A 14069-nucleotide genomic window follows, 5' to 3' on the forward strand; every position below is an offset into this window, starting at 1 on the left:
TTGTTCCCCCCTCCTTTGTCCTCCTGTTTCCCCTCCCTCTCCCCTCCAGAGAGGAGTTAAACAGTTTGATGGCGTGTGGGACAAAGGAGTTTTTAAGTCTGTTAGTTCTTGTCTTGGGGAGAAGCAACCTGTCACTGAACAGACTCTTCTGGTTGTTTATGGCCGTGTGCAGAGGATGCCCAGCATTGTCCATAATGTCCATCAGTTTCTTTAATGTCCTTTTCTCTGCCACTGTCACCAGAGTGTCCAGCTTCATGCCGACCACAGAGCTAGCCTTCCTGATCAGTTTCTCCAGCCTGGATGAGTCCTTCTTTGCTGTGCTGCTCCCCCAGCACACCACAGCATAGAAAAGTACTCCAGCAACCACCGACTGGTAAAACATCCTCAGGAGCTTCCTGCAGATGTTAAAAGACCTCAGCCTCCTGAGGAAGTACAGTCGGCTTTGGGCTTTTTTATACAGGTGCTCTGTGTTGCATGACCAGTCCAGTTTATTGTCCACCCACAGCCCGAGGTACTTGTACTTGTTGACCACCTCCACCTCCTCCCCCTCTATCTGAACCGGCAGTGGACCTTCTCTGGACCTCCCGAAGTCCACAACCAGTTCCTTAGTCTTTGAGGTGTTGAGTTGCAGGTGGTTTGTGTGACTCCATGCGACAAAGTTCCTCACCAGACTTCTGTACTCCTCTTCCTGATCATCCCAGATACACCCCACGATGGCCGTGTCATCTGCAAACTTCTGAATATGGCATAATTCAGAGTTGTAGCAGAAGTCAGAGGTGTACAGGGTGAAGAGAAGAGGGGACAGCACAGTTCCCTGTGGTGCTCCTGTGCTGCTGACCACAGTGTCAGACGTGATGTCCTTCAGCCTGACGTACTGTGGTCTGTCGGTGAGGTAGTCGGAGATCCAAGCCACCAGGCAGGGGTCCACCTCCATCCTGTTCAGTTTTTCCTGAAGCATACAGGGCCGGATGGTATTAAAGGCACTGGAAAAGTCAAGAAACAGTATCCTGACCGTGCCTTTTCCCCCATCCAGGTGTGAGTGGGCTCTGTGTAGGAGGTACAGGATGGCATCCTCCACTCCGACACCCGCCTTGTATGCAAACTGTAGTGGGTCCTGGGCATGTTGTACCTGTGGTCGGAGGAAGTTGAGGAAGAGCCGCTCTAGAGTCTTCATAAGATGTGACGTCAGTGCCACCGGTCGGAAGTCATTCAGCTCATTGGGCCGGTTCTTTTTGGGGACCGGGACGATGCAGGATGTCTTCCATAGGGCGGGCACTCTCCCCAGTCGCAGACTGAGGTTGAAGACTCGTTGTAGCGGCTCCCCAAGTTCAGCAGCACACGTCAAATAGGTTGACGTGTGTGTGACAGACCGAAAAGAAGCCTCCAGAGAAGAGATGCCATACTTTTTGGAGACCTTATTCACATGCTTTGGTTAAGAATTTCTTATATCACTACTTCTTACTGAGTGGATTACTTCATATTAAAAGGGAGGAGAATTGAAGCTCAAATGTAAATGAAGAAGACTGTAGAGTAGGGTTCCATGTTTCAAATTAACCTTGCATGTCCACTTTAAAGACTCTTTCTTTTGCTAACAAATTGGCCCTATTGGTCTTTAGAAAGAGATGTTTAGGACATTAATTGGATTCACTTTTGAATCTACGACCACCTTAATATACACTTATTTTATTCAATAGCATTTCCCTAACACCAGGTTGCATGTTGACATAAGAAATCAACCCACCCTCTATCAAGAACATTAAGAAAATGCACTCCTGAAGCCTTGCACTTAGGGATCAGCAGTGTTTCCATAACATGAACTTTTTGTCATTGAGATGACAATGCCAGTTTGAAATAAATGGGAAATCAAAACGTTGCCACAGTCATTATGAAAAGAAAAGTTTTAATTTTGTCCATTTATTCTTTTTCAGACTTCCCCCTTCAAATAGAACAAAGAATGGCTACGACATGAGAAACATTTTTTTATTATAAATAGAGCCTTTGTATAAAAAGTGCATGCGTTAGTTAAACCATGGCATTTAATCATATCACAACCAAAACCTGCCAACCAGTTAGTCAAAAACAGTGACAGTATCATCTCAAAATGCACGTCAATGGACACACAACATCAGACAAAATCAGAATTTTCACAACCACTATTAAGTTGTTTTTGTTGTCAACATACAATTAGAATAGCAACAAATACAGTTAGTCCCCACAATTTCTTTCAGAAGATTTTTAAAAAATGTATTTAAACAAAAATTTTGCTTGAGTCTCCAGTTACCATCTTCTTGTTTCCTTAATATTTTTCAGATGGATTTTACTTTATTTTTAGGCTTTTTGCTCCGCTGAAGTCTGTTCCCTGCTGTCTGTAAACAGAAAAAAACAAACAAACAAAAAAACTCCACAGACTCCCTCTGATCTTGAAATTGTTCAGAGTACCTCGTTTCTGTCATAGCCTGTGGTGGTGTCCTTTCCTCAAAATCTGACAAAAATGTGCATATTAAATGTCCCAAAAGGTCTTTGTGCCAAAGTTGTTATATCTTCACATCGCATGGTTGGTGTAGCTCACATAGGTCGTTTTTGGAGGTGGCACTAACAAGAGGATAGAAAACAGCAGGTTTATGAGTTGAGATATTAGAACAGCAACAGACAACTCTTCTCTATTGGTATTTTTTTTGTCTCTTATGGTTTCATCAATCTTCTTTAGCCACAGTTCCGCTGTATATACCTATATGGTAAGATTATGATTTGAATAATTCTAACATAATTCTTGGATTCTACTGAGACCAAAAAATGACTGATTATTATATTCTGTATACCACCTTAATTCTTATTTCTCTTGGAAAATTGAATGTTTATTACTTCTGCAGCATAAAAGAAGACCGCTTTTATCCTGTAAGAACATCAGCCTTCTGATGTTCTTACAGGATAAGAACATCAGAAGGTAGAGAAATTAAAAGTGATGTGGAAGCTCCTGCTTGTTAAAGAAAGAAGAGCAATTCAGTCAGCACATCTCGAATGAGTAAACAATCTGACGTCTCATGATTTTCTGCTGATGGACTAAGAAGTAGCTTTGAAGTGTAACTCTGAGCTATAAGCAGTTTTGGCTTCAAATCCAGTCTCAGGTGACGTCTAAATAAACTCCAGCTACTTCATGTTAAATGCTTATTACTGAAAAGAAGAAAGAAACTCGTTCTGCCTCTGACATCACCTCATCAACAAAATATATATTTTCTTGCACATCTGTCCGTTCTAACTGATTCTAACAATAATACTTTTACCATAATTTAAAGGATAATGTTTAACTAGATCATCTTGTTCCCTGTCTCCTCCTGGTCTTTTAATGCCAGCTATCAAACATCTCCTGGTCACACTTACCACTAGCTTCCATACCCTCACAAAGCTCAGTCTTCACTTCGCCGTTGGGCCGCTCAGCTGCCAGGTGTGACAGCTTGCTGGTCATAGTGGCAGCGGTGACGATGGCCTTGAAGCTGCGTTTACGTTTGGGGACGTTCCGCTCGGGGTGGAAGATGATGATGTACACCTTTGGCATATAGAGCATGCCCAGAGAGACAGAAGCACTGAGGCTCAGAGACACCGTCAGTGTCGCCGTCTGGATGTACATCTGTGGATAAAACAGGAGGAAGAACTGGCTGAGAATGAGACTCAAAGAGGCAGTACAATGACCAAGACATCAACCTCCTAATAATGCTCAACTGCGGTGCAAAGAAACTATGAAACAGTTGGTGCTTTTAGTGACCTATAATAATTCCAAGGATTACATTTAAACAAAGTTTATATTAAGAATGGACGTTTAATTTCAGTGATCTAGTAGCTCATCCAGCTCACAATCATTCCCAATTCAGAGATTAATGTAATGTGTTAAATACAGAAAGAATGTGATTTGATATTTTGTCATTTATTGGCTGTACTGCACAAACCAATGAGAAGCCAAGAAGGCTCGCATTAATCTAATTCAACACTAAATTAAAGTGTTTGTATTATGCATTATGAGTAAGTATTATGATTACTGTAGTAACTGTCATTAATGTCCCCTGTCTCACTCTGTTCAGTGACAAATCAAATTCTTCTGATCCTCACAGTTTTGGCTGTAGAGTCAGGATAGGAGGAAAAAGTGTTAAGTGCGCTACCATGCCCTCAAGGTCCATCCGAAGAATAAAAGAGACCCTAGGAAGAATTTTTTTAGAAGAGCTAATTATTCTGGCTGTTATAATAGATAGTTTTCTGCAGGCCTTTTCTGTAGAGCCTCACAGTGCAGCCTGCTATGAGTGTAATTTCATAAACCATATTTTTTTATTTACTATATGGGTTAAACTTAAACGTACTTAATTTTAACATACCTGATTCTATTCTGATCAGTACTAAACAATATTTGTTATCTTTTCTACATTTTGATTTTGATTTATCTTTGATTGAGAATAATAATATTTTAGCACTCTGATCATTTTTAAAAGATAAGGCTGGATGTTGAAACCTTTTGCCACCTCTCAGATGTGATGACAGGGGAAAGTCAGGGGGACTTCAATCTCTCTCTGCCCCACTTCTCTCGACAGTACTAAAATGTTCTTTTTCACATAATGTATGTTTCATGCTCACATGCAAAAAATAACCAAAGCGTCCAATGATGATGTCAGTGTATGTAGAAGTATTGCTGAATGGTGATGATCTAGAAACTCCTGCTTCACAGTGGTGTAAACAGTTTTTCTACTTGCTGAACTGTATGATGTCAGTGAAAGGTGATATCTTTAATATAAGACCTCAGTCACACAGGCCTAGAGATTGCTGCCAGAGAAAAAATGTGCGATCCTTGGCTAGTTGAAAAACGAGGTGAAGATGTTAGAGGGTGCTGGCTATTGCTCTGTGAAATCAGTTGGAACGAGGGTACTCTTTGTGTTTACTTGGTTGCTCGTCAGGTTGTTGCATTTACCTGTATTCTAGCATTAGCTGCACTGAAGCAGTCAACTTTTCTGCTAACTAACCACCAACTGGAAGAAACCAGAGGCTGTTCAGCTTCAAACTAAAAGCCTTATTTGTTGAAGTGGTAAGGCATAAATTTTACTTTGAATGGGAACTCTTCAGTTTCACAGCTGCTTAATAATTAGTTGTTGAGTAGTTGCAGACATGCTGTCATTTCCTTGCAAACAAATGACAATGACCAAGTCAATAGTACGTTTTTTGCAACCAGTTTCACCCAACAGCAAACAACCTGACAGTGGATAAACTGGTTGAAATACATAAGATAAATTAAAATTATTTTGAACTGCTAAGAAGCTTCTCTACTAGCGACAATAAAAACATGGAGCTGAAAATGAAAACTATGAGTGACGTAAGTAGCATGCAAAGTTAAACATACACAATACTAACTTAAACAAGATTTGTCCTTCTAAAACTTTGGCCAGAAGGGGTGAAAGAAACAAAAAACTATTTGGCTTTATTGGAAAAATGTACAAAAACCAAATAATGAATTATTTTGCACCAGAGAGTACTGATTTTGAGTTAGCTATTGAGAAAAACAGTAACTCCTGTACATTCAGGTGGATTTTATGCAGCAGAGACATGAGCTGCTGCATGAATAAAATAGGGATAGCTGAGCAGGAAAACCAGTGCAAGTTAAACAATGAAGTCACAGATCAGGTGGCCATCACTGCAGCAAATTTTCTCCAACTGCTTTAACTGAACCAAAATGAAACATTGCAGCATTGAGCAGATTCTTGGATTTAAATGGAAAGCATCTTTGTGGTCTCAATTGAAACAGGAAGTATTAAAGTGTTTGTCTTCTCCGTCAGCTGACAGATGTGCTGCAGTCTGTGTTGGGATGAAAACCAACTGTCTGATGCAGCAAGGAAATTGTTGACTCAGTTAACAGAGTGAAAGAGAGAGAGAACAGTTTTCAACCTGACTCAAGCACGCACACACACACACACACACACACACACACACACACACACACACACACACACACACACACACACACACACACACACACACGTGTGGGGAGCTCAACCAGGCACCAAAAAGCTCATACCTGCCTTACAACATCTGTCACAGCACACCTTCGCTTATGCTCCCAAAACAGAACGCCACCTGCTGTTACTGACTGTTTTGACACCAACTTCATTACTATGACAACCACCTCAAGGAAGCACAGCCGGGTTAATGGCCCTTTTAACCGATTGTCAAACTGACAGCTGAATTCCTCAGTGGTGCTCTGCTCAGCCACCAGGAAAGAGAGGAAGTAAAGGGGAGGAAGGAACATTGGCGACAGATGGTGAGTTCCGTATTTACAGTTTTTTACAGACGCTAGGACACATTTCTCAATACTTAGGTCACGTTTGCAAAACTCCTCACACAGTGAGCACAACAGAAGTCTATGTGGGCTAAACTGAGGACCAGTTATCATTGTTTTGGCACAAAATGCATTCAATGACTACATCTCTCAAATTACATGAATCATCTTCTCACTCAGACACAACAACTGCCAAAAACCTTTGTACGGACAGGACATTTTGCATGTGCTTACATACTGTTTTCAAAACTGTTAAACTCATGGTCAAAACAATAACACAATGCAAAACTTGAAAAGACAGCAAAATCCAATGGCAATATTTTATTGAAACATATTTTAAATCTAAAAATGCAGTTTAACCAGCCACAGCTGATTCTCATTGTAGATGAACATCTACACAGGTGTTACTCCTTCAATTTTTCAACTCCTTCAATTCTGGCATGCCAGAAGATTATTTCCTAGGTGTATCACCCTAGATGACATAAGATGTGATGTGGATGAGAATCTGTGGCCAAATAGGGAAGACCGAGTAGATTAGCATTACTATTGTATGTGTATCAGTGGATGGTGTGTATACAAATTCTTGTATTTTGGGATTACTTAGTGCAAAAAAATAAAAATACATAAACATAAATACAGGATGTCTGATTCATTCCAGTAACATATATTGAAATTATAAACAGAGATGTGTCCTTGTTTTACACAAGAAAACACTGTGTAATGCTACATGTTGTTAGTGTTTTTTAGGTCATTGTTTTGTGGGTGACAAAGTGTGTTTGTCGGCTGTCAACCTTTGCTAGTGTTCTGGAGGAATGTTTTTATTTGAGACCTGAATGAAGTGTTTTGGTAGTTGTAGTGCATTTTGAATGTGGAATGAACTGCTTTGCCAAGCTGATGGTCAGTTAGGAGAATTGTGTGAAGAGTTTTGCAAAAGTGACCTAAGTATTGAGAAATGTGTCCTAGCGTCTGTAAAAAACTGTAAAAGCCCAAAACAAGTAGGTGGCAGTGATTCCAGTGATGCATTAAGGAATCGTTATGAAAATGCACGACACAATTAAAATATAGGGAAAAACAAGTTCTTAAGTAATTTATGTGGCCTCTTAGATATAATCTGTTACTATAAAACCAGTGTTTGAAGGTCACAGTAGTCTAATAATAAGTGTTAGAAAACATAGAGAAGAAAGGTAAGCCAGCAGCGTACTCATAGTTACACACTGGTTTTTAAAGGAACATTTTAACATGAAATGGCATTACAATTATACTCTCAAATATAGTCTTAGTCTACCAAACTTCAGATTTGTGCAAAAAGGATATAGGTTATCCTGTTATTAAGCCTAACAGAAATAGCCAATTTTCAGGATCAAATGCTCCCTGAATTCTTCAAATCAAACTGAACTTGAGGTGTTGAAGGGTAAAAAGTAGGGGTGCAACAGTACACAAAATTCACGGTTCGGTTCGATATTTTGGTGTCACGGTTCGATATTTTTTCGATAAAAAAAATGTTCATGCCTTTTTAATTTGTCATTTATTAAAATTATAAATATATATTTTAACTCAAAAGTACAGTTTTTATATTTAATGTTGCTGAAACAACAAAATGATTAAAAAAAAAAATCTGTCTGATCGAGAAATCACTCATCTTTGGAAAAGAGAGTTTATTACAGAGAAATGGCTCTTTCCAAAATAAAAGCTATACTATCCGCTTCTTCTGGGCTATATTCTCAGCAGCATATTAAACATATCAGGTCCCCATAAGGAGAATCATGTGCTAACGGCTGTCTAAATGACTCGGGTAAAGTTTGTAGCATGCGTGCTTGTTGTTTTTGTCTGCTTCCACTTGTCTTTGCACTAGGGTGATGTCGGTGTAAATGTGCAGTCATATTCATTGTGTTCCCACTAGTGCTGTCAGCGTTAATCTCATTAAAATGACGTTAACGCCATAACGCGGCAAATCTCCGTTAACGAGTTATCGCGGATCGCCCCGTGCGTGGGGCTGGACAGCGTCAACACGTTAACGAGCTAACTGCGCTAACGCACTAGTTCCCACCAATGTAATTGAGCATTGCGTGGCACATCCGACATACTTTTTTACTTTAGTCCATCAGGGTCATGCTTCACATGAAAACCAAAATAGTTCCAAACGCCAGATCTGAATGAGGGTGGGGGAGGTTCAATTTCGGGTAGCGTTGAGGCGGCTGCCATGTTGCAACGAGCTTAGCTTCTGTCTCACTAGCTTGCGCTGCGCTCAGTGGATCTGCACTCGACAGTGCAGCCTAGGTGGAGTAGTCGAACGCAGATACACTGAGCTCTCAAAACAGACAGCATCGTCAGAAGAAAAGTTGATAAAATAAATTAAAGATTTTGTATTGTAGAGTAGAAAAACTCTATATAAGAACCAGTCCATTCACCACTGCTATTACTTTGGATTTTGGAGTATCTGTGAAATTATGCTAGTTCACACGATCTGCCACTCCATGGCAAACTACAGATACATTCTTAAGCTATTTCCAAACTGGAAGTAATTTGCTTGTGCACATTGCTTTGAAGCTGAAGGCCGGTCACGTACGGACAGTCTGGCTCCAGCTACCTGGGCAGCATTGTAATGTACTATACCATACATGCCATACAACTTCATTTTTAAAGCACTTTGGGCATTTTCTTTGGCCTTCAGACAATAATTCTGATTTTTACAGTGCCAGACAGGACAGGCAAAAAAAAAACAAAGCACTTTAGCAAAAAGTAAAAATAACACCAATTAAAAAACTATAATAAAAACAAAAACAAGCAACTATAAAACAACAAAACAAAATCAAAACAAGTAAGATCAATGTCTCATGATGGGCTGAAAAGCCAGAGAGTTTTAAGATGAGTTTCAAAATGGACAATGTAGGTGATTGTCTAATGTGCAAAGACAATATATTCTATAATCTGGGGTCAACAAAAGAAAATACCCTCCAAACTTCCGCTTTTTGTGCATGTATAAGCAGCTGGTCAGATTACTTGACTTCGGACATGTATGTGTGTATGTGTATGAGTAAAGCAGCTCAGAGAGGTACCACAGGCCCAAACTATTTAAGGATTTAAATAATTTAAGGATTTAAAAACAAAAGAACTAAAGTGCACATGCAGCCAATGGAGTGTGGCCATAATAGGCTTAAGGTTCACTTCTCTACACACTGCAGTCAAAAGTGGCATTTTGAACCAACTGGAGATGTGAGAGGGAAAACTGTCTAACTCCTGCATAACCTCCTGAGGCCCAGCCTATTCTATTATGTCCTCTGTATGGACATTTGTTTTTGGTCAATATCTTGTGACTTATTTGAGCTATCTTACTAAGTCCTGATGTATTAAATAGAGGACATCTTGGGCTTTCCACTGATATCTCATGTGTTTGAGTAGCCTCTTTTAGCTCCAAAGAGGCAGCAAATCACAAATAACATTAAATGGGAATCTTCTTTTTTTTCTTGGTTCATATAGCGCACTACAGTAATCCCACAGAGACATAATAATGTCACAGTACTGGGTCTGGGACACAGTGTTTTGTGTTTCTTGATTAACTGATATTCTTTGTTTTAGTGTTATTCATGGTTTTGGTTCTCCTTATTGTTCTCTGTGTGTTATAGTCTTATTTTCTATTTCTGTTTGGTTTCTGTTACTTTGCCTTCCCCGTGTTCCATGTTTCATGTCTAGTCACCCTTCCCTCTTGTCTCCATGTCTCAGTGTCAAGTCTGCATCTTTGTGAATGTCTCTTGGTTCCTGTTTTACTTTGACAGTCTCGTGTCCCTCTCTTCTCTGCTCTTCTCCTGTGTCTCATTCCCTCGTTTCATTAAGCCCTGTTTTCCTCTTCCCATTGTCACATCATTACCCCATGTGCTGTGTGCTTCCCTATTATCTTCGTCCCTAGTCTCTAGTTTCCTGGGTTCCTAGTTTTCTAGTTTCCCAGTGTTTAGTTATTAGTTTTCAGTTTCAAGTTCAGGTTTGTTTTTTGCAAGCTTATTTTATGGAGTGTTTGTGCAGAGTCCTGCATTTGTGTCCTTCATCCTGCCTACTACAGCTAAACATGACAAATAAAGGCATGTATTACTGTCTCCAATGTTGCCTATAGAGGATAGATTTCACCTTGGCCATGAAATGAAAGAAGGCCTTAAATGAAAGAAGCTAGACTTCACTACTGCTCCAGTTTAAACTCACCATCTGTTATAAAGCCCAGATTTGCAACTGTGGACATGACATGCATAACCCATGGGCTCAAAATTCACATGGGGAAACTCACAGGAACTAATAGGTCTAAACACCAACACTTCTCTACTGTAAGGTCGGGGGGTGGGTTCATTCCACTGCAGGGCAACCTGCATGTGGCGAATAAAATTTGAACTTGAACTTCAGTCTTCTTTTCATTAAAATGTAAATGGACCTAATATTGAGCCCTGTGGAACTCCACATGAGACTGGGGACACTGAGTCTGAATGGACCATGTTCAACACCTCCATTGGTGAGGCTGCTACACTGAGTTGTCGATAAAGGTGGCTGGTGCCTGTCGTGGTGGTAAACCCTGAACCAGCTGGTGTACACTAGAGGTGAAGGGAGTGATCAGGCGGAAGAAGGCGTCTTATCGGGCTTGGTTAGCCTGGGGGACTTTGGAGGCAGCCAATAAAATCAGTGAAAGGAATACCTCAAGGAGCTCCTTAATAGGGCTGCCACAAACGATTATTTTTATAGTCAACTAGTCACTGATTATTTTTGCGATTAGTTGACTAATCAGATCACGTATCCACTGGACGTGAAACATACAGCTTATTGCACCAGCATGCATGTGGTCTTATATAACTATCATTAGCTTACAGCTTTAAGTGTTTAAGGTACGTGCTAACTAAAAATAAAGACAAGACGAAAGTTTATTAAACTTTTAATGAAATTTGCAGATTGTCTCGGTGGAGTTTAATAAACTCAGCCGTCTGCTCCTTTCTATCTAAAATGTAACAAGACATTGGAGTAAGCTCTCGACCATCTCACACTTCTGTTTAATCAGTTTTCTGTTTGACGATTATTCAGCTGTGTGAAAACTATAACTTTAATCTCAGCCAAACCAATTTACTCAGGAACAAATAAAACACTGAAAAAAGCCAAACCTGAGTAGCGAAAGACTGCGGGGGTCTGAAAATGATGTGCCGAGAGTTTGCTGTTCTCGCCGGCTCTAGTGCGCCTTGAACCCCGGCTTGCTATCGAGCTGGTGGGTAACAGACGTCTCAGAAAACGTTGAAACACTTTTTCAAATATGTGATGTCTTGATAAACTGAGCAGATATTTGAAGTTTGCACAGCTACATTATTGCCTGAAAATATCTTATAAGTTTATTTTGTGACTCAGAAAGGGTAATAAGAATAATATTTAAACTAAGTAGCTGCCGCCATTGTTTGAAACTGGAATTGGCTGGGCTGCACTATAAATTCTGAGATATGCTGGGCCTTGAAGGATACACCTGACCTGATTTCCTTTCGTACGGATCAGGTAGTGACACCTTCAAATCTGGGGAAATGAAGGACGCATTTGTCGGCTGCATTTGGAAGTGTCTTCGAATTTGGACAGCTTTCGCATCGCTGTAACGCAATCGCCCAACAAATGCAGCCTCCGGAGGATGCAGCCCCTGAATTTGGACAGCTACGATCTTGGAGACTGCTTCTTTCTCTTCTGGGTTTAAGGGCAGGTGGCATCCTTGTACATGCAGTGCTGCCATCTTCTGTTTCAGTCTGTTATTACACTCTTAAATCCTACTACTTATTCCTGCGTCTTTCAGGATTTTACACAGCTTCAAACGACGCGTCGACTATTAAATTAGTCGCCGACGATTTTGATCGTCGATGTAATCATGAGAAGTCGACTAATCGGGGCAGCCCTACTCCTTAATGCCACTGACATGTCTTCTCTAGAGAAAGCAGAGTCTGAGGATGAGGGGGACAACCCATCCATCATGAGGAGTGAGGTCAGTGAGGAAGTTAACCAAAACCTTGGTGGCAGGACCCCTGGGGGTGGATGAGGTTTTCTTTGGGTTCCTGAAGGCCTGTAGGTCTGTCTTAGTTGACACGCCTCTACAATGTTGTAGAGATCTGTGGCGGTACCTATGGACTGGCAGATCAGGATGGTGTGTCCTATCTGTAAGAAGGGGTACCGGTGTGCTTCAGCTATAGGGGGATCACGCTTGTCAGCCTCCCTGGGAAAGTCTATGCAAGAGTGCTGGTAAGGAGAGTCTATCAGTTAGTCAAACCTCAGATATAGGAAGAACAAAACGGTTTTCATCCTGGTCCCAGAACACCGGACCAACTCTTTACCCTCTCAAGGATACTTGAGGGTGCCAGGGTACTGCCGGAGCCCTAACGGATGCTGCCCTTTGTCACAATTCTGTTCGTAATTTTTACGGACAGAATTTCTAGGCATAGCCAAGTGGTGGAAGGCTTTCACTTGGATGGTTTCAGAATTTCATCTCTGCTTTTTGCAGATAATTTGGTTCTGTTGGCTTCATTGGGTGATGGCCTCCAGCTCGCACTGGATCGGTTTGCAGCTGAGTTTGAAGCGGTGGGAATGAGAATCAGCACCTCCAAATCTGAGGCCATGGCCAAAAGTGCTGGCTGGCCTCTCCCTTACAGATAGGGTGAGAAGGATGGCCATCCAGGACGGGCTCAGAGTAGAGCCATTGCTCCTCCACATCAAAAGGAGCCAGTTGAGGTGGTTTGGGTATCTGACAAGGATGCCTCCTGAGGGAGGTGTTCTGGGCATGTCTCACCGGGAGGAGGCCCCGGGGCAGACTCACGACATGCTGGAGAGATTATATCTCTCGGCTGGCCTGGGAACACCTTGCTGTTCCCCCGGACAAGCTGGAGGGGGTGGCCAGGGAGAAGGAGGCCAGGTGGCCAGGATAAGTGGAGGAAGAAGGATGGATGGATGTAAATTTGAAAAATCATGAATGACAATAATAATAATTAGAATTTTCAGTTCCTGGAGAAATTGCATTGGGATAGCAATAACATTAAGTGCATTACTCTTTTCTGGCATCCTTGTATTATACTAAATTGTATATAGCATTTGTGTTCTATTTTATTCTATTTTATTCGATTGTATATAGTTTTTTATTTTATTCTATTCTCTTGTGTACAGTATCTTATTGATATCTAGTTGGTGGCTAAGCCACATTCCTCTCCACCAACTACAGAGGACTGGTTAGTATCAGGAATTTCATCAAGTTTCTTTTGAGACTGTCCAGGAACTCAACGATGACCTGGTCTAGATCTGGGGGGAGATCTCCGAGGCTACCATCTACTGTCTTATTAGGGGCATGCCCCAAGATTATCAGGCATACATACAAGCACATGGGGGGCATACAAACTACTGAGTACCATTCTGAGTTTGAGTTGTGAAGAAAAGTTTGGAAATGGACTAGGCCGTTACATAATTTTTTCACCTTGATTTTGGGGGTATATTTGAATTCAGCCCCCTGTAAGTTGATTTTCATTTTCATCAAAAAAGTGTGGGTCTTTTCATTTTAAAGTTATCCAGTTCATATCATATTAGATATCCAACATGAATTCTTTCTTGTTAAGATATTATACATCTTGAAAGTGTTCTATGTTTTTTGTTTGTTTTTTTAGCAGTATAAAGCACTGTGTAGTTTTTCTTTGGACATTGGCTCCTTTTTCACTCATTTTAAATCTAGTGCTTTTCAGAGGAATGTCTTTTTTCTTAGGCCAGTTAACTCACTGTCTTCCCATGC

The 14069-nt window shown here is 40.9% G+C and overlaps 1 protein-coding gene across 2 annotated transcripts in view; it reads right to left on the reverse strand.

Annotated features, from left to right (window-relative positions):
- Nucleotides 1-1903: 1903 nt before the first annotated feature.
- LOC309710365 (metabotropic glutamate receptor 8-like) overlaps nucleotides 1904-14069 on the reverse strand; it is a 143206-nt gene continuing 131040 nt past the window's right edge. For both annotated transcript variants that reach the window (XM_082539751.1, XM_082539750.1), the window contains exons 10-11: nucleotides 3379-3625; nucleotides 1904-2592 (exon numbers count right to left, since the gene is read on the reverse strand). In XM_082539751.1, coding sequence (XP_082395877.1) covers nucleotides 2543-2592; nucleotides 3379-3625 — 297 coding nt within the window. In that variant the 3' untranslated portion in view covers nucleotides 1904-2542. The remainder of the gene's footprint in view (nucleotides 2593-3378; nucleotides 3626-14069) is intronic.

Source organism: Aulonocara stuartgranti (genome assembly GCF_965226115.1).
Source record: "Aulonocara stuartgranti genome assembly, chromosome: 7".
In the NCBI taxonomy this organism is placed as follows: Eukaryota; Metazoa; Chordata; class Actinopteri; order Cichliformes; family Cichlidae; genus Aulonocara; species Aulonocara stuartgranti.